Source organism: Sylvia atricapilla, chromosome 5 (genome assembly GCF_009819655.1).
Source record: "Sylvia atricapilla isolate bSylAtr1 chromosome 5, bSylAtr1.pri, whole genome shotgun sequence".
Classification (NCBI taxonomy): Eukaryota; Metazoa; Chordata; class Aves; order Passeriformes; family Sylviidae; genus Sylvia; species Sylvia atricapilla.
In genome coordinates, this window is record NC_089144.1 from 35,796,125 (window position 1) to 35,823,429 (window position 27,305).

Genomic DNA, 27,305 nt, shown 5'->3' on the forward strand with positions numbered 1-27,305 from the left:
TACTCTATCTGTACCTCATCTTCTTAATTATTAAGAATCTGTTTTCATTTATTTTCTGGAGTCTAGTTGTATTGGTCACTGTAGTTGAAGGAAAATGTCCTGTTATCCCCAAGGAAGAGGCACTGTTTAAGGGACTCACAGCCAGAGCTGGTCTTTGAGTCATGTTAGTTTACAGTGAGATTGTTTTTTTCCCCAGTATTTACTGAAAAGCACAACACACCTAATGTAAGAACAGACACAGAGGAAAATATTTTCCTATGTCCTATATGGAGACCAGTTTAGAGAGGACAATCAGTGGAGTATTACTTCTAAACTCCAGCTTGTCAGTGATCCTGACCTGTAGTTGCACATGGGCCACTGGCTTAATAGCTGCCAAAGGACCTGCTTTCTGTGAATGTACATTATCTGGTTTGGAAGCTGTCGCACTTCACACTCTGACAATCAGTGGCAACGAGATCTGTATTTTACTTACACATGTCATTTACTTAAATGCATTTATTCCACATTTTCTTTGTCTTCCCTCTCTTTTTTCTGTGATGATCAGTGACTGTTCTCCATTTGCTGTGTGCCAGTCCTGAGTCTATAGATAGTTTAGCTGTCCTTTTTCAGAATTCAAAAGTACTTAATCTCTCTTTGCATGGGATTCACTTCCCATCTCTTCTTATTCTTATCACCTTACTCTCTGAATTTTAAGTTCTACAGTGCCTGTTTGAAACACTGAACAAGAGAGAGGGGTGGTGCCACAACTGCCTACAGTGCTCAAAGTTTATATGCTTGAGTTTGTTCTGTGGCATAATAATTTTTTTGGTTTTTTTCTTTCCTTAATCTGTTGTTACTTTGTGTTTGCCTGTTGAATATTTGTTGAGCACTGAGCTGACATTTTCAGAGAGCTAGCCACAGTGATTCCCGGGAACTCTTCTCTGAGTTATAGCTAATGTAGACTACTAATGTGTATGCATAGGTAGGGTTATATTTTTCTATTTACATTTCTTCACACTGACTGATGTTAGTACATATGACTGTTCTGAATAATTCTGTACAGACTGGACAGACTGGACACTTCTTATTTGTCCACATTGGTTCTGGACACATTCCTTGTTGCTTATCTCTGCTGGTGTGGCAGGGTTTGTGACACTCATAAGAGTTCATGACTGACAAGAAGATGGCAGTCAGATCTTCTGTTTTGTGGCAGGAAACTTTTATGGAAGGTGACTAAAATGTCTTGCTGAAAAAGATGCTGATAATGTGATAATGTATATGCCTAATCATGTGAATAGAGAATGTAAAGGTTGTTGTTGGAAGTCATGGGTAGTTATGGTTCAGGTCACTTGTTATGTAAGAAGTCTGATAACATTAGCAGTTTCAGTTGTGCTGAGATTGACCAACGCCTTCAACTTTTCTGAGTGCATTTTAGCCAATGTATCACGAGTGTTCAGTAGTATTCTGAATCCTTCTTTAGGTTCTATTAAGTCTGCTAGACAGACTATCATTTCCTGACAGCAGAGGTGCAGATACCATCTCGTGTACAGGCACGCACAGCGTAGAGACCTTTGGGATCTGAAATGCAACTGAAGTGTCTGCTTTGTGAAGCATCAGCTATAGTGTTTCGACTGTAATTCTGTTATATTTGTTTTTTGAACAAATTTTCATTCCACTTTATTTCAAGAGGGAGGTATTGTCTCTCATGACATTAAATACTTAGGTTTTGTTTTGGTGGGAAACAAGGTTACAGCAATCCTGATTCAATACTAACAAACGAATAATGGCAAGTTCAGCTGGTGAGTTGAGAGTTTCAGTAGTATGCACATCATTAGTGAGATGCTAACACATAAAGGATAAGTACCATCAGTTTAGAAAGATTTTTTTCTTTATATTGCTATTTGTCCTGATTTTTATGGAATGCTAGTAATCTAAAAATATAACAAGTTGAATGCAAAAAAAAAAAAAAAAGTTAAAAAGTAATGGCTCTGGTATATGGAAAACTGCTTTTTTATCATTTGTTTTATGATTTGTTTAAATATACAAGGCTACACTGATAGGAGTATACCTTCTGTTTTTCATGGGAAAGATATTAGAACTGTGAGTGAAACATCATTAATTGTTTGAAAGTCTGTCTATTCTAGAGAACTGTCCAATGAAGTTTTTAACTGATCTTTATGTACCTGGACAATGCCAAAGATACAGCTTCTTTGGAAACCCCAAAATGGAAAAAAGTTGGACCTTCCATACCTGAGCTTTAATCTGAAAGAGGTTGTCTGTGGTTTTGTGCCATTTTCTGCTCATCAGCATTCAGCAACACTGCAGGATAGAGGAAAAGTACAGAAGCATACGGAAAAGATAAAAGGAGACTGGGAGCAGAAAAGATAAATGACTCTGCTGTCAGTGCAGTATAATGAAAATCAAATCAGTGCTTGGCAATGCACAATTGCCCAGTATGGCTAACCGCAGACAGTGTTTTGAATAAAGTACATGCCTTTTGTATTTTATTCTTGTATTTATATGAAGAAAAATTACTTGGTTATTAGTTGATTGCAGGAGAAAGAGATGTCCTGATTCTGTAAAATTCTGAGAATGAGTGTGACTTAGATATTTAGTGTCTCTTTAGTGATTGGCTTTGCCAGTAATGGAATTTTGTTGTTGCCAAGGTAAAGCCTGTTCCAGCCACTCTTACATTGTTTAAACAGGGTATAAAAAAGATTCTGCTTATAGGATACATTCATCTTAAAAGTGTAAAGGAATTATTTGCTTGATAATGCTTACAAAAGATATCTAGGAGTTAATGAGCTGCTAGGTTCTGTTTCAGTGTGCTCACCGCTGCTCACAATCCTTCCTGGTCTGGCAGGTATTGGCTGGATGGGTTGTCCAGTGCAGCTCCATTCTAGAGACTGCTGCTGAGCTGCCATCTTCCACCAGCTCTGTCGACTCTGTTGATGGTGATGATTCCCAGTGGGGCCAGCTAACCATGCTCTATGATTTTATACCTTTGTGTTGGTACTTTCGTCTTGAATCCTTGACCTTGATGATGTCTCTCAATTATCTTAAAGCTTGTAACTTTCTGTACTGACAACAGTATGTAGCTGTTGTTCTCTCCCTCCAGACTTCCTGGACTCTCAGTTTTTTTATAAAAACTCTCAGTTTTTATACAGCTAGGCAATACCAGAGATGGACCTGGGCATGCAGGCGGCTGAACTTCTGGATGGTGAAAGCAGAGCTAGCACTGAGGGTTATAGACTGTAGTGGTGGTATCTACATGATCAAGTTACACTAATTGAAAGTAACAGTAGTAGTAGTAAAAAAAAATAAAATTGCAAACTTACTGATTTCATTTTATAAAAAAAGAGAAGTGCATTTTCCACACTTCTCATTTTATTTTCAAATAAAATTTTACAAGTTATTATGCATTAGCACAGTGCTGTACTGCTTGTGGTAAACTTACAATGAAAATGGAAGTTGTTTTGGGATATGCCTACACTGGAATCAAAACACAAAAAGGAATCCACAACTCTGAAAGACTTCTGCAAACTTGCATTTTGTTCCCAATTGGGTCTGAGAATGTATTTTTAATAAAGTCTTGAACATCTGCAAACTGTTTGCAAGCTGGAATTTTCTTCTTGAATTCCACAGCTGACTGTGGATCACAGACTCTGTAATCATGAATGCTGTGTCTCCACAGTACCTATAGTACTGTGTATACAGTATAATACTGTTTGCAGTATAGTAATATAATAATCATAATAATAGCAATAATGAAATCCCTTCCCTCCCAGTTAAAATTCAACATTCTGGATAGCATTTCATACTAGTATAATGTGCTACTGGCTGTTTATGATGACTCAAAATTACTGCAAATGGCCTCTAAACACCTTGTACAGCTGAAAATGCATTTGTTTTCTGGTTTGTTCTTCTCCAGCGTCTTCATTTCAGTAAATGTATCTCAGAATCCACATGTGTACAGGAAACTTCTGAACTAGAGCTTGTTTTCAGATTAGATTGCAATATACAAACCTGTTGGGAGCTCTGGTTTTGTGTCCACAGAATGGTCTTAATTTGTTGCTAACTCAGGAGTTAAATGAGTCAGAAATTTTCACAAGGTGTTACTATTTCATCCATTCCTTTACTTTATAAGTATTTGTGTTGGTATTAATTGTTGTAAGTTTTGAGTCCTTGAATATGTTCATATGAGTGCAGTGCAATGTATAGCGAGGAAAGCTGCCGTTACTTAAACTAGCAGGGCTAGGTAATGTATCCACTAAAGTCAGGTCTAGAAATACCACTCATTTAATTGGAGAGACTGTATAATTGTGGTGATGCTGTGTAAAGTGAGGCTAAAGGCACTGCAGATCAGCTCTTAAAACATTGCAGCATTCAGTGCAGGCAAACCCTTGAATTTGTATTTGCTTTCTAATCTCAGTTATCTTCTGAAGCTGCAGGACCAAAATGGCAGGAAGTGTTGTCACATTTTTTCTTTACTGTGCTTACTGGCTTTCTTATGTGAGCAGCCTTGTATATTGGTCTATTTCCATAATTCTCAAGCCTTCAGTGACCTAGAATTTGGAGTTTTTTCCAAAATACCTGCACTTTCCTGAGTGTGATGAAGATGCCTTGGTTTTTGTGAGCTCAGAGGCCACCACCTATTAAACTGGTTTTTTTAAACATTCACAGAGCTTTCAGGATGCCTGTTGTTCAAGAGTGTGAAAAGCCCTTAGCCATCTCAGCGCAAATGACAGTGAAAATCAACATTCAATCAAGAGTCATTTCTCAGAGTCTTGAGTGTGCTTTGCAGAATGTGCATCAGTGAAACTTGGGTTAGAGAAGATCTTTGGAGTGACCTTGGCTGCTGCTTAGGGTTCTGTGTTACAGTGTCCAGATACAGAAAATAATGGAGAAGAATGTGGAGAACAATACCCGTTCAGCTGACTTACAGCTATTGCACAGCTCATACTTGACCCCATTCCTGTGTTGGCATAAAATGAATGAAGCCCATTTGCTCTTTTTAGGAAGTGATGAGTAATTCTCAGTGGAGTGCAGTGCAGATACAAGCATGAGGATCCCTTAATGGGATCTGGAATGGAAAGTGGGATAGCATTGTCAGCAGAGCATTGTGTCCCAGGTCATTTGCTGTGTTGCAGGTCAAGATTTATTAGCTCAGACACGGCTCTGCCTCTGCCATGCACGTCTCAGAGTGGTGCTGGATGGTAACGCACAGCGATGCTGTGCCTGCCAGCCGCTCTGTGCCAAGTCTGCTCTTGAGAGGAGCTCTCCTCACAAGCAAGGTCAGTTGAAGTTGCTCTCATCTCTGTGTGTCTTCTCTTCAGAAGTTTACCATTTTATGAGCTCACCACCTATAGGCCTGCAGTCAAAATGTGTTTAGTTTGGGTTTCTTTTTTTTGTGAGTGAATGCAACTCTTTCATTTTGTTAGGGAAAAAAAAGAGGTGAAGTTTTCCAATGACTGTTTAACATAATTTGTGACTACTGACCTTTCTTATTTTTTTTTCATGAGCAAGCTGGGCAGTGTTAAAATGCAGTAAAAATCAGGAGACCTGTTTGGATTTGTAAGTGTAATGCACAGAGGTGCATGGGCTGGGTAGCATTTGGGAGGCCCTGAAGTACAGCAGCTAAAGTTGGCTGTCTCATAGCCTTAATCCCTTGGGTTGGGCTAATGAGATTGACTGATTCTTGAACCAGGGAACATTTTAAGCTTTGGCCTTCCATTTAAGAATGAGTCAGTGCTGTGAGCATGCAGTCCAGCAGCAATACTTCTCCCTGGGATTTCTTTCTTATTCCCTCATCTTTTTTTTTCCCCCTTGCTCTACCTAATAGAAAATGGCAGCTTTGAGCGTTCTCATGGGAAAAGTATAGTAGGTATTTTAGAGGCAGTAGCCTCTACTTGAGAGCTTTAGGGAAAACTTGCAACAGAATACTAGTCAATGATATTTATACAAATGTTTTTCATGGAAGCTTCTGGTAGCAGTTCCCTTCACTTTGTAGACTGATTGAAGACTCTCAAATTTTTATTAGTTTTGTTTTCTCAGCCCAGCTCCTTTAGTCTGCTTTTATTCTTACTAGTCTTTTCACATCCACATGGTGTGGCAGTTTGTTTGTTGTGGAAATCAAATTTTCAAGCTCAGGGATTCTAGTCTTCAGTGATATTTTGTTGCATATATTAACAGTACAGGAACTGTGGGACAGTGTTCTTTGTCCGGCCGAGAACACTCAAACACTAGAAACTTTGGGGAAGAGGGCTATTTGAAATGCTGTTGTGATATGTTAAACTTAGAGGAACTTTCCTTGCAAGGTCCTGTTTTATCCTTTCCACTGCTTTTATCCTATGGAAGCTTCCAAAAAATGCAAAATTTTTGATGTCTATTTGCTAAAGTGCACAAATGCTGTTGCTGCCCATGCACTTTTGATATTGCCACAGTAATTGTTCTTAATGATGGTTAATCTGCAGATCCTCCAGTTGCAGATGCAGTTTATGCTGTGGGTGGAGATACAACAAGAGCAAATAAAGGCTACCATTTTAAAGGTTTACCTTGCACTGTGCAGTCAGGGTATGTCTCATGAGAGGGCATGCTATCTTAGACTCTAAGAAAGTGTTAAAAAGAGAGAGACTAATGAAGCTGTTATATTGATGTGAATGTCAGCTGGAAGCTAAGCAAGGGAATAGCTTTCGTCCTCAGCTAGAAAAAAGGGAAGGACTGTTCAAACAACAGTGATCTGATCCACTGTCAGCAAAGAAACATATTTGTGCAGTCTATTTTATTATGCTAGGATCTGAAGTGGTGGTGGTAGAAGCGTTTTTGTATTCCTATTTCCCCAGTTGACATGCTGTTTAAGACTTAAACCTTTAATGCAAGTTCAGTTTTGCCTGTGATATGATCACTGTGCTTGATACTAGGTGTCAGAAAAACTTTCTTCTCTTTCCATCTTTCCATAATCCATTGGAACATGTTGTTGCTTTGTGCTAGTTAGCTTCCTGGGAAAGGAATTGTCTTGACTTTTTTGTAAGAAAGGGTTTCTTTTTATAATTGATCCTGTCATAACACTGTGTTTTAATCTGATGCTAAACAACACATTGGTATAAATGAAGAGGTCAGCTTTCAGCAAATTGTTTTGTTTTAGGAAACTTGGATGACAGTCATGCACACCTAGTTTAACCTCAGTTGCTTAGCTGACTGGCTGGCTGTTTGGATATAAACCAGATACGGTGTTTGAGCTGTGACTGATGAGAAAGTCTTAGCAAATTGACCTTTTCCATAGCCATGCAGAGGACATTGCTGATTAACTCAAATCTTCCAGACAGGAAATATATCCTGAGTAGTGCAAATTTTAAGGTGAGAAATGTAATTTTAATGGTAAAATGTGCAAAAATATTTTTCCTAATCATCTGAGTGTTTCATATATTGGAAGAGATTTGATTAATAACCCTGCAGTTAAACATTTTATAGTACTTTAATTTAAACAATTCACATGTTACATTAATGTGTATTTTGTAGACTAAAACCGGCATACTTCAGAGTCATCACATTTACTTGCTTTAGTCTTTAAGTGTCAGAGTACTTAAATTTTTCAGCTTCTTTTGTCTTAAGGTGCAGGAACTTCAGTTTGGTGCTTAATTGTGTCTCCTGGCTAGTGATCAGGTGATGAATCACTTTGTTTCCTGTTTGTGGCCTTGATCTTTTTCAGATGGGAGTCCTGACATGGGAATAATGTTCTGATTGATTCAGCCCTCTATTTTGTTTTCTCTATTTATAATTGCAATTTGCCTTTGAACTCCTTTTTTTGGTTTTCATGTTTTCACTGAGATTGGTGTTCTCAGAAGGGGGCTGAAATCCTTCCTTGGAGATGTTAATGATAGATAACTACCTCTCTCCTAATTTGCCCATGGTTTTATCAGAGGCTAGTTGGAACAAAAGCATTTGAATATTATTATTGCATTTAGGTTTTTTTGGTTTTATTTTTATATTTGTCTGTCAATTTGGAGATTTAAAAAAAGATTTGAAACATTAGTTGAGAATGAGAACCAGAGCTCTTAATGAAGGTTTTTAGTACATTTTAGTGTGTGTTCATACAAAAAATTTGATTTCTTTTTCCCTATTTCATGGTTTGTGGTTTTTGTTTTCACTGGCCGAATTGCCTGTCTCTTTGCTCCTTTTAGCCTGAAGGAGCTCTCAGTGTTAATATAGTTGTTGATCTTATTGATGAAACCTGTTTTTGGTTGTGTTATGTCTTTTGTGCCAGTCAGAGCACAAAATTTCCCATGTGCATATTTTTCTCTCTCCTAAGGGCTAGGTACAATTTTTCACAAAATCTCCAACTGGATCCAGCACAGTGCAGACTTGTCTACAAAGTGCTCTGTTTCCTCAATGCCTAAAAGTTCTAAAGGATACTTTAAAATTTAGCACCCTATGGCTCTAACCTGTTTACCTTGCAAACAGTTTTTCTATGAAGTTGACTGGTAGCTCACAAAATACTTTGCTGTGTTTCACTTGCTTACTGCTACTGTTTAAACGTGTTGCATTGAGTAAATGCTCAAGTTTGCAGGTGAGCTGTGCTTCTGCTTTGCTTTTCTTGTGATTGCATTTTGTCAGTGGTTCCCTTTATTTACCACAGCTTATTTTTTTTCCTTAATACTGGTCAAGATTACTGCAAACATATGATGAGTAGAGTGAAATGTATGTCTGCCAGATTTGGGTTTCCACTGTGGTTGTGCTGAATCTGTGTGGAGCAGGAGAGTACTGATATGCCCTTGCATTCCATTCATCTTTGGTTTGTCACGTACAGTCTGTCTCTGTCTCCTCCTGTTGTTTTTTTTTTTTTTTTATGCTCTGGACAAGTACAGCACTTCACTCAGTATCTGTTTTGTAGGGGACTACTATCTTGACATGTCTTAAAGTAATTACTTTTAAATGAATAATAAAATAGCCATTGCCTTTAAACAAACCTAAATAAGTCTCAGCATGGTAGCCACCTGAGAAAAGGTGTTACGGGAGTGGGATGGTTACTCTTAGACATGAGTTAATGTGGGGAAATTCAGTATTTGGAATGCTTCTAAGTTAAGCAATTTCAGGGATTCAGGTCTACAGTTTGGAATGAAGTTCAGGTTTGATTTTTGAAAAACATATTATGACTGAGGAACCTAAAACCAGGATTTAATTTTTTTTTTTTTTAATTTGTGATGTAAAAGGTGGTGTTTTTCAGAAAGTGTATTTTGGGAATAGTAATTTGTTGATTTATGACGAAGAGATGATTCATAAGTTTGGGGAAGTGATATTCAAGTTCTATATCTGGCTCTTTTTTAGACTTTCTTCTGATATTAAGTTCATCTTTCTCTAACTTTCATTTACAAAATGGAGATGATAACAGTTCATTTTCCCAGTGTTTCGCCTGTTACTCTTTAGTCAGAAAGACTGACAGTAACAAACATCTCTTACTTCTATTTATGTAGTTGACTAAGCACAGGGGGATTGTGCTGTCACATTGACAGTCTCTAGGCAATGCCAAAATATAAATAAGCAGTTATGGTGTTTTCATATTATCATTTGAAGTGAAATTACTCTATGGTAACATCTGTGTGCTTGTGTCAAAGCAGTCTCTAGCCAGGTGAAATTGGGCATTCTGTAGGGCTGCTGAACATTGTAGGCCACTTCTTAGCACTTTCTTTAAACTTGTTTACTTCTTAAACTCTTCTTTTTTAACCAAGAGTAGATGGAATATTATTTATGAATGATGTGTGATATGAATGCTTTGACTATAAAATAGGGAATAAATAGTACAAGAGAATTCAATCCAATCGCAGGCCAGCCGAAGGAAATCAGAATTGGTGTTAACCAGTGGGATACAGCTACTGCAGTTACTTTTTTCTGGAGGAATGAGCCATTCTCACATCATTTTACCAATGGGGTTGTGATACAGAACTTTTATGTGTAATAGGTAAAAAAATGTAAATCTTTGTGCTTTGTTACTTGAAGCTATGTTGATTTTTCATCACCTACAAAGGACTGGAAGGAGCTTTGAGCACTGTGAATCTCAACAATTTAGACACTGAATTCCCTACAACAGCACTCTGGAAGAACTTCAGCCTTGCTCTTACATTAAGGTTCTCTAATAACTCGTATTTATCTATAACCAGGCTGTCGTGGTCCTCTCTTTTCTCCACAAATGTTTTTTCTTGCTGTTTCTAGCCCTGAACCCATGGTGGCCAGGTGAGGAAGCTGGGCTACCTGGGCACTACCTACCTGGTTTAGTTAGCTGACTTGTCTGGCTGGCAGGTTGCTGTGAGAGGAGATAAACTCCAGTGTGATGTAATAGAAGAGTTGAGCCCAAATGACTATGTGGTGGTGAGATTGTGGTAGTCTTAGTTGGCTGCAATGTCTCTGAAACGGTGTCTGTAATTACATTTGTTCTACATTAGTTGTTAACATGTTCACTTTCTGTCCCTGAGCCATTTCAATGAGATGATAGAGATTCTAAGTGCTCTAAATTAATCTTAATGGCACTGTGGTCAGTGGCATAGCCAGTATTTTGTTGTATGCCAGTTGAGCACTGGTTGGATTTATGTGTGAGTGCAGCTCATTAACTTTCCAAAGTATTTTATGATCTCAGGTTAGAAATTGCAACATGTCTGCATGACAGTTTTGCGTCCGCTTAGAATGAATATATTGTTGCACCTTTGGCTGGAGCAATTGCATTTGTTTTGGTTCAGGTGAGGAATTGATGAGGCGACTAGATGCTTGTCTCATGCAGTCATGTTCATTTAGAAAGGGGCTGCACGAAACTATTCCCCCTCTTTCACAACTCTGAAAGTACCTGGCAATCTTTTTGTTTAATATTTCTCATTTGCCCACTGTCACCTGGAACTCCACAGGTTTCTCTCAGTTCTTTCTCCTTCAGGGTCATACTACAAGTTTTTGTCCGGGAGTTTCAATTAGTTCTGTTGAAAGCCTCTTTCCCTTGCCCTGAAACAGTGTTCAGGTCCCCCAGTGCTTGCATTGAGTTTTCTGAGATGTCTCTCTACTGCTGTAATTCCCTCAGTGACCATTTCTCTCATATACATTTTATTTTTAGTGATGGCTTCTCTTATTTTAACTGGTCTCTTAAACGAGTCTCAAATGAGGATTCCAAAATTATGTTTGCTTACTATAAAAAAGAGTTCCATCCAACCTCTAGCAAAAGTGTTTCCTAAGAAAGTATCAGGTCATTGAATGCACGTTGGTTTCAGCTAACTCTAAGAAAATTCTTCAAATTCTTAAACATGTTTTGTTTTATTTATATTCAAGAAAGGCTCAGCGCAGTGCTGTGTGTGACTGCTCAGTTGGGAGTAAAATAATCTTTTAAAGGTGATCTGTGTCTTTGGTATTCAGTAAGCACATTTCATTATCATGAAATCTTTTTTGAGTATTGCCCATGATGAGTAATGAATAGGAGATTGAAACAAGGCATTCTTCTGTAATTTCCTCCCATTATCACGTCTAACTATGTTCACTAAAGCAGAATTGATATTTCAATACAGCTGCCTCTCTCTCTCGTTTACTTATCAATGTTGTAAAATTTATTGCATTTGCACCATACAGAACTTGTGGAGGTTTGTGCACATGTGAAACAATTCATACACATTTTTAGTGGAACCTGGCCTGTAGCTTGTTTGTGTGTGTAGTGAACTGTTATTTATTTTGAATTTTTCACATTTAAAAACCCATTTGAGATGCAATATCTTGTTTGCAGAAGTGATCCAGGGAGTTCACAGCTGAGGCTGTTGGATCTAAACATATGTCCGCTATTTTAAATGTGTGATGTGACCATAGCTTTATCTCTGCAACAATAGTAAAAGCAATACCTGTGCCTCAAATAGTCAGTGAGCAAAATGATAAAAGATTTCATATTATCAAGTAAATTGAAGCATTTGAGTACAGACGCAATGCATGTGTTTTTTAGCTGAGTGTGTCACTGCTGAAGTCGCTGCAGATGACATAGAGCAAAACACTTTTTAGTCACCTTTTATAAAATTTGTAAGTGCTGCTCTGTTAAAATGTTAGGGCCTTCTGTAACTATAACCAGTGTAAAGGTACATTTGAGGTTAAACACTAACTTAAAATTAAACTAACGCACAAGCCCTTTCTGAACTGAGATTTTAAAATCATTTTAAGATCCTAGATGTGCCAGGGCTGGGCAGAGCCTGTTGGGATAGTCACACAGAGGACAGGAGCTTGCCTCCCAAAAACAGTGCTTTATGTGGAGTTTGCTGCCTTTGAGGAAGAGATTAAAGAACAGACATTATTCCCAGGATGGCTTTGCTGACACCAGATGATGAGCAGAAACATCTGTTTCATAATAGGAAAGCACTCCAAGCTGCTTTAAAACACCTGACAAAGTTACTTTTAATTCTGTGTGAAGTAGGTGGGAGGGATAGCTATCCTTAATTGTGAAGTGGATTCCTGTGTTGATACAAGGTTACCTAATCCATGCTTGCCTGAGAGAACAAGATTTATGATTGTCACCAGACTTATGCTCAATTTTCATACCCTTTGTGTGTGCAGACTAAAGTACATGTAGCAAAATGGATCAAAGACAGAAGAAAGGGAAAGGGGACCTCTAGACATTAGCAAAACAGGTATATGGCATCCTTGGAACATTAGCCATGTTTGCTTGGAGAGATGCTGTAACAGTGGGAAGTTAAATGAGAGCAAGGCTCAAGTCTCTTTTTGTTCCCCATGCCTATGTGATGTGACAGTGTTCAGGGATGGGAAAGGCTCTCTGTGCATGTGGGTGCCTTTGGGAGTGGTTTTGTGTGGTGAGATGGTTGGCAATATCTGTGATGTAGGTGGTGTCACCCAAGGGTTAGGGATTATGTATGCCTCTTCTCCCTTTGTCAGCCTCAAAGCTGACCTTGTTGTACCTGATTCTGTGACAGACATACAGCAATGGTTATCACTGTGTAAATCCTGCATCAGGCTGTTTTCAAGATTCAGAGAGCCATTTTCTTCACAACACAAGATGGAAACGTGAGATCCAGTCCTGCTTCTCATGATCTGATCTATCAGTGGCCATGACCAAAGCACAGCCCTTTATTTAAGGAGCTGTTTTCTTTTTTTCTTGCTGTGCAACTGACTAACAAGGACTGCTTGAGTGGTGATCTGAAAACATGGACTGTACACATGGCAGATGCTGTTGGTGAAGGTTGCCTTGGTAGAAGTGTCCTTAGCCCAGAGGCTGGACCAGCAGTGATCGCCACAGATCACTGTAACAATCCAAGTGATAGATTTAGACTGACATTTACGTTGTCTCCAGAATGTCTGAAAGCCCCTGTAGTTAACAGGAGACATTCAGTTGAAGTCAGTGGATGCTGTTTTAGGCCTTTAGAGCCTGATGATCCGTCTACTTTCACAAGTCTTTCCTTGCTAAAATAGAGGTCCACTTCATTTCCTTGGAGCAGGATTTTTCATCCAGTGAGCTGTGATTCCCCCCAGGGCATGAGGAAGACAGTGATGGCAATTGCAGTGGTCTTAAGACATGAAAAAGTTGGCTAAACATTTAAAGAAAAGATGCCTTGCAGAATGAATGCAGACTCTTATAGAGGATTATTGCGAGCAGTAAACTTTACTATAACAGTAAATAAAAGAATACAAATGTGAATATGAATATGAAGCAAGGTGATGCTCCCCTAAAAACATAACAGCACTGCAGGGACAAAGGTTTCAAAGGGGCTACACACATGAAACAGAAGGTGACAGAGAACAATGTCTTCAAAAGCAGGCTTCAAATGTAGAAGTGCATATTTAATTCTAAAGAAAGAAGTGGGCTCTGGTGTATGGCATGCTTCAGGCATGCAAACTTCTTACTGTAATATCCTGATTTCTGCCCTGGTTTTCAAGTTCCTTAATTCCTTGGGAAAGCAGGTTGGCCAGCTTTTGGCAAAGATTTTTAGTATCTTCAAGTGCCAGAGGAAGAACATTGTACAGTTCTCTCTGGTCTTCCTTTATCTTTAGTCAGTTTCTGTAGGGGAGGAGGTTGGACCACAGTCTTTTTGCAATTAGACACATGTAAATAATGGGTTTTTCCTTTTTATTGCCGTGATCAAAATGCTGAATGTATTCGATATTCTTCCTATCTGCAGAACTGTACAAACCCTTTGGTTTCACCCAAAGTATTTCACATAATGGGAAAAAATTACTTCAGGTTTTGCCTTACCATTCTTTATCTGTTTAATCCTCCTCTCCTTTTCATTTTCGTTTCAATGGGGGGGGAGGGGGGGAAAAAAAAGAAGTAGTGATTTAAACATTTCAAAATAGAACAGTTCTTCTTTTGAATCTGTTCCTCTGTTTTTTGTGTGGTGAAATTATTTTTGAATTATTACTAGTCTTTGGTACAATGGAAACAATCTGGGTGAACATACTATTCTCTAGACATTAAGGTGTGTGTTGCTGTCTAGAGATGTACTTGTATTTTACCCATTGTACCTTCTACTTAGTTCCTAATTCATGGTTTTTTAAACTCTTTGAAGTAACAAGACTAGAAAAGCTCTCTTTTTTTTCCAAGTGCTGGCTTTCTTTTTGATGGATAATTTTTACCTGCTGTAGATAGGAAGATTTTCTCATGCTCTGTAGTTAATAACCTGATTTCAGTTAGATGAGATTTGTTTTAAATATGTTGCACATTTCTTAGCATATGTCATGACTCTCTATGGGAGGTAGTTCTTATTTCACAACCACATTTATCTGTTCTGGCAACCTGGTATTACAAATATTTTAAAAATTTCTTTGACTTATTTTATGTAGCAAATGCTGAAATACTAAGACTAGAGAAAACGTTGCAATATTTACAATTTGTTTGTGAAACTATGCTGTTTTACAGAGCAAATGCTTTTAATTAACTATAGAGGAGTAGGCTGTTGATCAATTGTAACAAGTACATGGAATTTGCCATACACATTTCAGGAATACTTTATTATTTTTTCTGATAATGCTGCCAAAATAATTCTAAGAACTTGAGTAAGGTTACTAATATTTTTAAAATAATCCTTCACAATGATTTTTTCTTTGGAAATATTATCTGAGTGTGGCTGAGTATTGAGTTTATTCAAAGTTCTTAGGAAACTACTCAGGGCCTCTGGAAGGCAAGCAAGGGGAAACAACTCACATTTTTGTCCAGTTTAGAAAAGAATGAGAAAATACATGTTGCAGAGATTTTATTTAGAACATCCAATAACCTTCAGAGTTATTAATAAGTATCTTACAAGGAGGAGGTCTGGGTTGTAGGGCTGCAGGCACAAACCTAGTTTCTCAAGCTTGTGATGGGAAGTAGACAGTTAGTTGGGTTCCGTTTGGGGGAGAAATGAGAGAGCTGGATTTTTCTTCTTCATAGTCAAAACTCCTGCTGAAAAATTGGTAGTGGTTGCAGATGTAGATGTAAAGGAGCTAAGAAACCCCCCCAGACTTTAGGTTAAGTGTGTGAGCTTTGTTATATTCATAGGTATTATTACAGTGTCATTATGAATATGATTCCTCATAACATTTTTCTGGTATTTTTTCACTGAGGCACATAGGGAACTGTACTACATCAGAACACCAGCAGTGTGCTGTTAATATACCCGTTGTCCAAACAGAACCTATCTTATTAATTCCAAGATGTGGAAAGTGCTTGGTGCAGGTTGTTAAGTGGTCACAAGGATGAATGCCTGCTTTGAATTCCCTCCCTGCCTCTGCCACCAGAGTTGCTGTGGGATGCCAAGTAAATCACCAACTGACACAGTCTCATTTAGTCATTAATCATGTAATACTGATTTTGTGAATGCCCAAGCTAAGGCACCTGTGGCCAAAACTTCTATAAAATGTTCACCACTGCAGTAGATGTAATGGGAACAATGCTGTAAGTATGTGCAATAAAACTGGTAAATAAGACTTGGCACTGAGAGGTGTCAAGATAGGCACCCAGAATTACTCTCAGTCTCTCTTTGGTCTCCACTTTCTTACATGAAAATAATAGTCTAACGTAATCTTACAGAGATTTTGAAGAAGAGCATTAATAATATTTGCAGGGCAGTAGGTGGCATTGTGGTGAGTGGCGAACTATGCACTTACACTAGAAACCTGTTTGTCTTTTGTAGGAGAACATGTGGTGCTTTTAGTTATGTATTTAGGCCTGACCCTGCAGAAGACTTTGGTTTTTCTCTTATTTAAATTACTGTAAAATCAATTCATAGTACAGTGGTCAAACAGCCTGTGGGAAAGTATATAATAATTGGGCATTATTCTTCAGTCCAATGCAGTTTTAAACTAACACTTACTTACCTGCCTTTTGAAGTGAAAGTAGTAAGCAAGCAAATTATTCTAGACAAATTTCATGTCTTAATCATCATTCTGTTTTATTTATTTAAGTTCCCCTTTGGAGCAGAATATTAAAACTTTATTACTTTTGACTGGGAATCTTCTCATAAACTGAGGAAATCTTGTAGTCTCCATTTGGTTGATTTGGAAGTAAGATATGGCCAAAATAAGCGCATATATGTTAAAAAAATACTGGTATGTGAGAGCTGGGGGCTTCAGTTTCAAACTTAGAGGTCCCAGCCTTTAGGCTGAACTCTAGACCAAGCTGCTCATGTTGTGAATGGCACCTCAGACAGAATATGTCATCCAAAGCAGCTAGCCAGGTAGGCAGAGTCCACAGACTGTCCCCTGCAGTAGCCCTCTGCTAACCAGGAGGGAATTTCTGAGGCTGGGATAGGTCTGTGATGGTGTGTCTAAGATTCTCCATACATTTCATGCTCAGTGGTCACTGGGTGAAAGGCAGAAGCAAGACCCAGTGTTTGAAGTTGGTTGACTGCTTTGACAATATCTGTTCCCTCAAAGCTCCTGCGAGACCTGGGTAGAGGCACTGGTAGGTTCTGCACTGTGTTCCAGCTTAGGTGTGACCTTGGTTTGAGCCATGGAGGCTTGGCAGTGCAGAGCTGTTCTGGGCAGGCAGAGAGGCACACAGGGAAACTTCACAAGCAAAATAGAACCACATTCAGCGTTAGGCAGGAGACAAATGAGAGTTTGCAGCATTGCGGCTTTTGTACCTTGGCTCCATCTCAGATACCATTAAATGCCTTTTCTATATTTGTCTGGAGACATTCATTGTAATGCAAGAAGGTGAACCTTGATTTTTCTTCTATATGCCTATTATTTTCTTCCCTTCTGTTGTCCTCTTTCTTATTGTGGACAGAGTTGGCCATTGTCAAATTGAATGATTTTTTGCATGCTTGGTTGACTGACTTTTTTTTCCCCTAATTTGCTGATACAGTCAACTGTGCCAGTAAAGCAATTATGCAAAATTGTGTATAAAGGTTTAATGATACAAAACAGTGTTCATCACAAATCTAATTGTGATTCTTAACATCCTTCCATAAACTCTGTGGTTAATACCTATTTTGTTAAAACCTGTATTTAGTTTAGTAGATAAGGGAACATTTAATGTACCTATCATTGTTAACTTTGAAAGGAAGCAGTAAATAAATATAGTGATTTGGAGGAGTTCAGATAATGATCTATGTGCTTTCAGGTAGTGATTTTAAGAAGTCTGCTTTTTTACACATCTCATCAGGTTACAAGTTTTACATTATGAATGATAACTATGTATGGTTGATTGTGCCCTGAGTCTAATACAACACAACGATTAAATACAAAGATGGACATTGTAATAATGTCCATACTGAAACCCAAGAGACAGTAGGTTAAAAGAGAATTGACAGTTACACTGTTCTTAGGCTTGATATCTGGTTTCCACTTGGATAACTGAACTGGTTCAGGAAAAGAGCAGTAAAGCAATACTTGGTAATACTTTCACTGAAGCCAAAAATCACACTGGCTTTCCTTAATCCAGAATAGACCATTTGGAAGCATTCCAAAGTTGCTATTTCTCCTTCATTTTTGCACTGGTGTTTTCTGATTTCAGCGCTACTGCTTTCCTCAGAACCCTGGCTGGGATTTAATCTTACCATAGAAAGTACTGGCGGGTCAGATATTATTAGGATTGACATTTAGTAGAGTCTCATTTACGTCAGGTCATTATGTACTGCAGGGAGAGACCTTCTGCCAGAGTCACTAGAGACAAAGCACACATTGCTTCCATCAGGCAGGGTATGAGGAGGGAGAATGGAAAGTGGTTCTCCTTTCTATGCCCTTCTTGGTTAGCAGTTCTAGGCTCTGTGTCATCTTTGCATGAAGGAAGTGCTACAGGCTGTAAGGACAAGGAAGAGGTAATAACCCAGCAGTGCTTTCTGCTGCCTCCCTAAACAGGGTCACACTTGGATGCTGAATTATGAAGGTGAGTTCTGTTCACTTGGTTCACTCCAGGTATTGAAATGTGTGAGCTCTGTTACACTGAACAGAGCAGTCTCTGGTGTATATAAGCAGCTTTAATTTGCTGCTTTCTGAAAACAGAGGCCTGAAGCAGTCATGGAGGTTTTCAGGAATGTTAATTGTTTGTGTACATGAATGAGCTTAGAAATGGTCGTTTTTGCAGTCTTCTCATAGCTCATCGAGGGTGTCACCGCTGGAGAAAAGAAAAAAGAATAAGTATTTTTTTTTTTTCACAGTCTACTAATATTTTCAGGACTTGATATAATGTGCCTTTAACAAACCATGAACTTCTATCCTACTGAGTCACTGCATCTTGCCTACATTCAGTGTAGGCAGAGAACCATTATACTAATCCACTCTTCCATCATATCTCTAGCAAACACATGTATTTTCTTCGAATATTTATTTTGATACAGGGAGTGCAAGTTTTTCTATTTGACAATACAAGTAAGTGGGAGATTGTGACTTCTGAACTTTGTAAATTTAATTGTGGTAGTTCTGGTTTTCAGCTATATTATGATTGACAAATGTATGACAATCATATTTGGCTTTAAGGGAATAATTCTGCCACCTCATAGCAATCTTAGAGTAATTCATTCACCTCTGCAGATAGGATAGGTTTAAAAGGCAGATGCTGAAATTGGACTTTTGCTTTGTTTTTTAACAGGTACGGTTATATGCAAGGCCTGATGCAATACGAAGAGGATCAGGGGACTATGCTCTAAATATTACAAGGAGACTCATTGAGTTTTATGAAGATTATTTTAAAGTGCCCTATTCCCTGCCAAAATTAGGTAAGATTTCCTAAAGAATGTCAAGTTAACCCAGAAATGAGAGATTAAGCCAGCTGTTTTAAAGGATTGCTATGTATTGGATTTCAAGTTAAATATTTGGGTTAATTTAGGAGGATCAGTAAGTAAGAAATTCTTCCTTGTGGAGGAAGAGAAGCCAAACTATACTTTCTCCAGCCTGGAACTGAAAGGAACAGGAAGCAGTCAGTATTTGCATTTGTTAGACAATGGGTACAGAACCTTTCACTGATAAGTGGACTGGATTTTTCTTTGTTTTGTTGATGTTGTCTGTTTTGGTCCTTAGTCCAATGAGATAGCCACTGGAAGATGTTTGTTCTGTAATACTAGTACCTTGGTGCCTCAGCCTTAAAAGGGGAACAGAAGTGAAAATGTTTGTGGAAACTGGCAACCTTTAGCAGTGCAAGACTGTGGGCTTGTTTTTTCCTTTTTATTTTTATGGCTCATATGGCTTATTAATGATGATTAGTAGACAAGCTTATTGTCTTGTTTATTGAAAAAATTGCTGTGAATTTGTTTCTACTGTGACCTAAGTGCAAACCCCATACATTTCTATTATTTTTTAAAAATAGTTTCTTCTCACCTTCCCTTTCACCACAATCAGTTGGTCTCCTAATCATTTAAATACTTTCCATAGTATTATTACGCCCTCCCTCCTTTGGAGCATGTTTGATAAAGATTCTGAAAAGCCTGCTCAGCAGCAGGAAGAGAGCATGTATTTGATCAGAAGTGTTAGAGTTGGAACCACAGGTGATCCTCCCAGGAAGTCAGGGTTTATTTCATTAAATCCCTTGCCTGCTGAGTAGGTTTATTGGACTTACAGCTAATGGTGTAGGAGATAGATAACATAACTGATGTTTCTAGATGAGAGTATTGCATGAATATTTTTATAAGTATGTTGTGGCATTTATTTCTTGGTGTCTTTTAATAGCAGGTTACAGGCAGTGTTCTAGAGAAATACGCAGATGAGTTAAACAAGTATATGGCATATTTAAGTATACACAGACTTTCTCTGTATACTTACATGTATGTTTTCAAGCATGTTAATAATGTTTTGTAAAGGAAGTTACAGGCTTACAGGGGCCAGAAATTTAGAGGGGAAAAATAATCAAGAACTTGTTGAATAGACAAGATTAACATAGAATGGTTTTGGTTTAAAGGGATCTTAAAGATATCTAAACATCCAAATATCATTACTTCAGGTAGTTTATTGAGAATGCCAGCTGGTAGCAGTGGTAGTAACTGTACCTGCTTCAGAGTGTCTTTCAAAATTGTAACATATGGTCTTTAAACCCAGCATGCTATATTCATTGTCATTGTGCTGTGGCATATCTTTTTAAAAAATCTCATTGTAAGTGAATATATTCCAGTTTGGATCTTTTTGGGACAGAATGGGAGGAATAAACACAAATAAAACTATTTTTTAATGAAATACTTCCAGTAAAATTGTTAGTAGGAAATACTGTGTAAAGACTTCAGCCATTCAGTATTGATACTATGAAACTAATTACTATAGAGAATAATCTTTTGTCATATAGTAAGATTGAATTTATCTAACGTAAATATAGGAAGAAAAATTTTTGAACTCAGTGATGTAAATATTTTATTTGTATATTAATACAGGTGTATTTATTCCAGTTCATCCAAACACTGCTGTATTAAAGCATGTACTGGTCTTTAACCTGAAAGAACACTGAAATTTTTGTTTTTTGTTTTAAACTTGAAAAAAAATTCAGAGGTTAGAAGGTTTGGCCCAGTAGTCTGATGGGTGAATAGAAGGACTAAAAATGGTAATACTCTAATCTGTCTGTGAAGGTATAGTATTGAAGAATATTAAAGAAAAGAAAAAACAGCATAAGCAGTGGAAAAAGCATGTGCATCAGGTAGATGTGTTGATATTTAGAATGCTCCTGGGCTTTCCAAAAGCTTAGGACTCACCTAATTTAGTGCTGTCAGCACTGAGAAGGATTGAGTACTTTATTAAGGTTTTAAGAAAAATGAGCATGTTTTCTTTGGTGGGGCATTTCAGAAGTTCTTAATTTCACTTCTAAATGTGAAAGTGGGAGTGAAAAACGAAGAATGTGCTTTGGAAAGCTTTTTAATGTCAACAGTTTTATAGAAAATGTTCTGTTTCAAACAGATTTTTTTTTAAAAAAATTGTTTTATGTAGTTTGCAGTTCTAACAAGAAACTTAGCTGAATGTAATTATTTTGGTTGAAAGGACAGTTTATGTTTACGAAATAATTTTGTTGAAATACTGACCAGTTGACTATGTAGAAGCTGTACTGGCTATTGAGTGAGACTTTTTTTGTGTCAGTGGTGTCCAGGGGCTTGTCTGTGTGTGTTAGAGTTGGAACTACAGGTGATTATCCCTGGACAAGGGACCTGCCAGCCTTGGCAAAGCGCATTGTCATCTATGTGGTCATCCATTTGAACTCTCTGTATGGTAGCAGGATTTGAGGACATTTAGGCTCTTTATATGTGTTACTGTATCAGAAAGATCTGTGTCCATTTGTTCACTTCTGAGCCATTGAGGTTCCACTTCCAAGGCTTTTGAAACTAGTGCTTCTTACTTGAGCTTGTAATACATCAGCCAGTGTTCTCTACAGGCACCAATTCCTCCAGTTGCTCTTGACTGCCTGTCTGGTGGTGACCAGACTTTCTGGCTGTGCTTACAAGCAATCAGATGGCTGTGGCTAAGATTTTTTTACATTTTACATGGTCTGTACTGCCTTCTGAGTACACTGGAAAAGGAGATTTGTTTTCAGTTGATGTGAATTCTAGTAGTGAATGAGAATTGGGAATTTCTTTAATTGGAAGAAAGAATTTCCGCTGTTAAAAGTTCTACTTAGCTGGTAAGTCTCTGCCTTTTTTTTCCTACATCATACCCTGAACTGGAAGGTGCATGTGTAAGGTTTCAAACCAATAATTTTTATATTAATTTAATTTATGAAATATATATAGATCATGTCTCTTAAAAAAACCTAGATTTTTCCAAGACTATAATGTAATCATTGTAAACATTAGTTAAAGTGATCGGTAGATGAACTACTCAATTTTATTTAATCTAAAAAGATATGCAGAAGGGCTTTTAAGTATATTCCTATGGCTAGTGAATACAAAATATTTCTGTATTTATATCACATAGTTATTTTTAATCCTGTTTGCATTACACAAAAACCTACTTTGTATGCACAGAGCTGTTTTTTATGAGGGTCTTTGAGACTGGAAGGTCTTGAATTTTTCCCCCCGAAGCCCTGACTAGTTGCTGTTTTGAAGTGCACAGAGTGTGGACACTTAAAAAGAAAAAAATACCCAAATAGAAAAACCACGTTAAAAGAGAGGCTTCGAAGGTTGGAGTAAAAGTCACACTATGAGGAATGAAAAGGAAATCAAGCCCTCTTGCCATGTGGACAGCTGTGATTCTTTAGTCGTTAATGGTTTGAGGTGGATGGGCTGACTGGGTTTTCCAACCAAGACTCTATGGCATGTGGGGTCATGTGGGAGTGGAGCAGAGTGACAGAATCCTCTCCCTCACCCTGCTGGTCACACTGCTTTTGATACAGCCCAGATTTGCTCCTGTCCAGCCTCTCCTCCACCAGCACCCCTAAGTGAAATATATTTTCAGACTTCTTTCTTTCAGACCTCTGTTCCATTCTCTGATGGTTGACAGTGAATATTTTGGTGAGAGAGAACTGCTGCTGCCTGGTGTAGGGTGAGTCATTGCAGGCCCAGAGAAAAAGTGTTGAGATGCTGTTGTTCTGTTAGCCAGGTGACTTGCTGTGAGCACTGGTGATTAACTGTTCATTTTGATTTAAGTGCTTTACTGTTAGCTTGACTCTTGGACGTGTTCCTAACCTATTTATTGCAGTGTTGCCTTCTGCCCTGCTTGGTCTTCCATCATCTCCATCAGCAGTTCTTGTGCTACTGCTTTCTTCCCCTTCGTTTGTCCTTCTTTCTGTCTCTGCTGCTCCTTGTAGGGTGAACCTCCATGTTGTTGCCTGCATTCTCTGCTTAAGGTATGCCAAAAGTTTCACAAGTCTACCCTTATGCTTTCTCTCTAGCAAGTGAGACTTCCTGCCACCTGTCCAGCTCTGAACTGAAATTACTGTCCAGCACCAAGCAAGATAGCTTGTTTTTTCTTCTCTGCCTATAAAATTAGAGCATTAATTAGTATTTATGGAATGAGGAAGGGTGGGAGAGCAGTCACTAAGAACTTAATTCATGTGCCTAAACATGATTAACTGATACTGTTAATTGCGATGGGATATCATGAGAGCTCTTAGCTAATGTTCTGCTGGTTTTCAGATGAGATTCTCTTGGGCCATGGCTTGCCCATACCTGACAGTTTCACATGGATTTATTGTGTTTTAATAGCTTTGAACATCTCAGTTGGGGCTATCACCCATGTTTAGGCAGCAGAATTGAAGCTCGCTATTTTCTTTGACCAACTACTTGCATAATGCTTCTGCACACAGAGGACTATTTGTTGAAACACATCATTCCTAGAAACTGTGTCACTTCTTCCTTTTGTAGTTTTGGCATGCAAGGGCTTTTTTTTTTTTTTTTTTTTTTAAATTTCTAAGCTGTGAGCACTTCAAAACAGAAACTGGTCAGGAGACTAGGGGGAAAAATTCCAACTCCAGCCATAGGCAAAGCAATGTATTTTCTCAGAACAATGCCTTGATATAGAAAAGGAACTGTGAATTACTAAACTGAAACAAACCGTATAGGAAATCAATCCATAGTATGATATTAACAAAGCAGGGAAAAAATAGTCATCACTTAGGACTTACTTTTACTATATTGCTCTAAACTATTTCAAGTGATAAACCAATTATTTCCATTAGTGAGTTTAATGTGGCTCACCGTGGCATTCTAACAGGTTTTGGAAGTTTGTTAAGGAGTACCTGATCTCTCCCTGTTACATTAGCGTGGCAAGTCTGATATTGTTTGCAGAAGATGAGAAGAGTTACGTATAGGAAAAAAGTAGCCTCATATAGAATAAAGATGAATGGACCCTGGTGGAAATAATCCTCTTCTGAATGGAATGTTTTCATTATGTTGTGATTTCCCTTCCCTCTTAACTGTGATGTGAACTGTAACTCTCAGATAAGGAAAGTGATCAGACAGAAGTATTACTGAATTGCCAGTAGCAATTCAGTCAGCCTGTAGTAAAAAGCAGGTGAGGAAGTCTGTGTCCCAACTGGCTACTTGGCAGAATTAGCTTGGCTAAGTTTTAAATGAGTAATAAAAAACAAAAACAAAAAACCCAAAAAAACCTGAGAGTGATGCTGTTATGAGAGGGTAATAGGATATGGGATTGTGGGAGATTCCCTGGAAAAGTCAGGGCTGTTTTTGAGCCAGGAGAATCTTTTATCTGAATGTAAATAGATTTTTCCCAAGCTGCTCTTCAGTGTGTCATTTGAGCAGTTAGTACCAGTATAGAAGTGGGTGCACTGAATTTCAGCAGTGTCTATTCTTAGTTCTCTACCTTGTGAGAAACAGATGTCTTCAGAAAAGGATGCATTTTATTATGAGTTAGGAGAAATAAATCCTGGCCAAGAATTTACCACTAAAGGTATCTCTTTTGACTACTTGGAGGGGAAACTAATCTGGATAGTTTGAACTTGATCTCTGATTTTTAGGTGGATAAAAGACAAGGTAAATACTTCTGTAGGTTTTATAGAATGGGGTAAGATCTTTGACAGACGCAGAAACCTCATGGAAATTGTGAGAATCACCAGAAAACTGTGTGAACTTCTACCTGGTATAAGATAGTTAAATGCCTAAAAGCACATTAATTCAAAGTACTTTTTTACATTACTGTGGCTGAAGTAGTTTTCATTATAGTTCCTTTCACTTGCCTGAGCAGAGCTTTCATACCTGATTGACCATGTCCAGCTTTTGAATTAATTTTATTTTTAAGAGAGGCTACAGAATTTTAATAACTTCTTAGATTAGAGTCAAGAGGGTTTATCAGAGACTGACCAACAGCTGAGCCCTTTTATACCAGCAATTGTAGCGTATGTTGGAAAAGCTTAGGCCTTTGGTTGATGTTGAACTTGATGTTTGTATAGGCATTATGAACATAGTTTTTATTATAGGATAGGGTTTATATATCATTAGGATACTGTGAGAGTTACTTTCTGTATATGATGTGACACTATGACAGTTACCATGCAAAGCTCAGAGCTGCATGGCAGAAAAACAAATACAAAAGGGTTTGGAAAAAAGATAAATGGTATCACTGAGGATACTATGGTAGATTTAGATGGTGCTCAAGAAAAGGGGTGTGTAAATCCTTGGGCAGTGTTTAGGAAGACTGGATTGCAGTAGAATGTGCTAACCCATGATTCTTTTCTTTTGAAAATTGTACCTATAGCATTTAGTATGAATAAAGTATGCAATGCAGTTGAACTATATCAGTTAGAGTACCAGGGAGAAATTAATTGCCATTTCTCTCAGAACTGAGGTAGAAATCTGATACTTTCTCTGTCTAAAATACGACAGAAATATTACATAATCTTCTTAAATATGTCATCTTATGGTGGAAAAGGAAATGGCTGTTATTGACCTAATGAAACCTTATGCAGTCTTATACACTGGGCATTATTTAAACAGCAGCTTCAAGAGAACTGTGTATTTACAAACAAGACTAATGGAATAACATGTAATGGAGTAACGTGTTCATAATGACAGTATTTGAGTAAATATGAATGTTTACTCCTGACTTGCTTAATTATCTGTAATTTTGGTTCATGGTTGTATGACAAACTTTAAATAATTTCAAGTTCAATTCATGGAGGTTCCAGTTTTCATTTAACCTTGCAGCTGCAAATGGAAGGAGGGTAAACAATGATACTATGGTGACTCCTGTATTTTCTGCCTTGACATGAGAAGTAGAGGATGTCCTGAAGAGTGAAACTCAGCAAAATCAAAGTATTATGCTGGTGAGAGGAAAAAAAAAAAAAAAAGGCAGATTATAAGACTGTACACATCAAACACTGACACAGGTCACTCAGACTTTTTTGTTTAACACGTGCAGTTTGAGTACAGGTCAATTCTATTTTTTTAAGAATTTTTGGTGTGAATTGATTGAGACAGGTAGTTTCACATACTTCAGTAGCAGCGGTGGCAGCAATATCTTCCACTAGTATTTTCTTCTCATTCAGCATTCTGGGTTTTGGCCTCCCACATTTGATTTGAAAAGTGAAGACAACTCAGTTTCAAGTTGAGAAACAAGTTCAAATGAGTCTAAGAGGAACTATAAATCAATACAATGGAATCGTTTTTCCATTCCTGTCTAAAAATGTGTTCTGTACCAGTTTTAGCCCTACGTAGTGTTGTGCTTACTGAACCTGTAGTTGCTGTGTTGGATCTCCAGCCCTGGAAGAGGTAATGTCATGACAATGTTCAGAGTCTGATTTCAGAAGCACAATTTTATTTAGCCTGAAAGTCATACTATAGCCTATTTCCTTTGTCAGGACAGCAAGAAAGCCTTAAAAGACATTTTTCCTGCATCTCTCCCTCAGTGGAAGCATTTAGAACTGTTAGGGTTTGCGTAACTCCTTGCCTTCTTTCTGCTGGGGTAAGCCTTCTGTTTGAAGAGTTAGCAAACTGATTTAGGATGCTTACCTGTAGTTTCAGAGCTAATCTGTACCTTCTGCCACTTATTTAAAGTCTCTGAATGGCTGGGGTGACAATTTCCCTGCAGAAAGACTAAAAAGGGGATTTTAACAATATTTGCATTGTGTTGTTCCTTTTGCACAGGTAGCAGTTATCATAGCAATTTCAAAGATCCTGCCATCAGTTTCATGCTGATCATTAGGACCTTTAGAAATATGTGAATTTATTTATTTTTCGTATCAGTATCATTGCTAAAAGTAAGGGAGAAGAAGAACAACTGGGTTTTGTTTTTTTGTTTTCTTTTTTTTCCCTGCAGCACTGAAGAAGTGTTCCTGTTAACTCTCCATGTTTTCAGTTTTAGAAGGATTGTGCTCCTTTGGGGTAGTTTATTACGCTCTCCAGATGGTGTTGTGACAAAGTTTGTTTTCTATTAGATGCTGATTTGAGGGCAGCAAGTATATTACATTGTGAAACAGAAGTTTCACTAGGCAAAACTGATGATAAAGCAGTTTGCTCACTGCCTCAAACTGA

At 37.9% G+C, this 27,305-nt stretch overlaps 1 protein-coding gene across 1 annotated transcript in view; it reads left to right on the forward strand.

The window, feature by feature from the left end:
• TRHDE (thyrotropin releasing hormone degrading enzyme) overlaps window positions 1–27,305 on the forward strand; it is a 206,701-nt gene that overhangs the window by 19,066 nt on the left and 160,330 nt on the right. Inside the window, exon 3 of the mRNA XM_066319185.1 lies at window positions 19,004–19,130. Coding sequence (XP_066175282.1) covers window positions 19,004–19,130 — 127 coding nt within the window. The remainder of the gene's footprint in view (window positions 1–19,003; window positions 19,131–27,305) is intronic.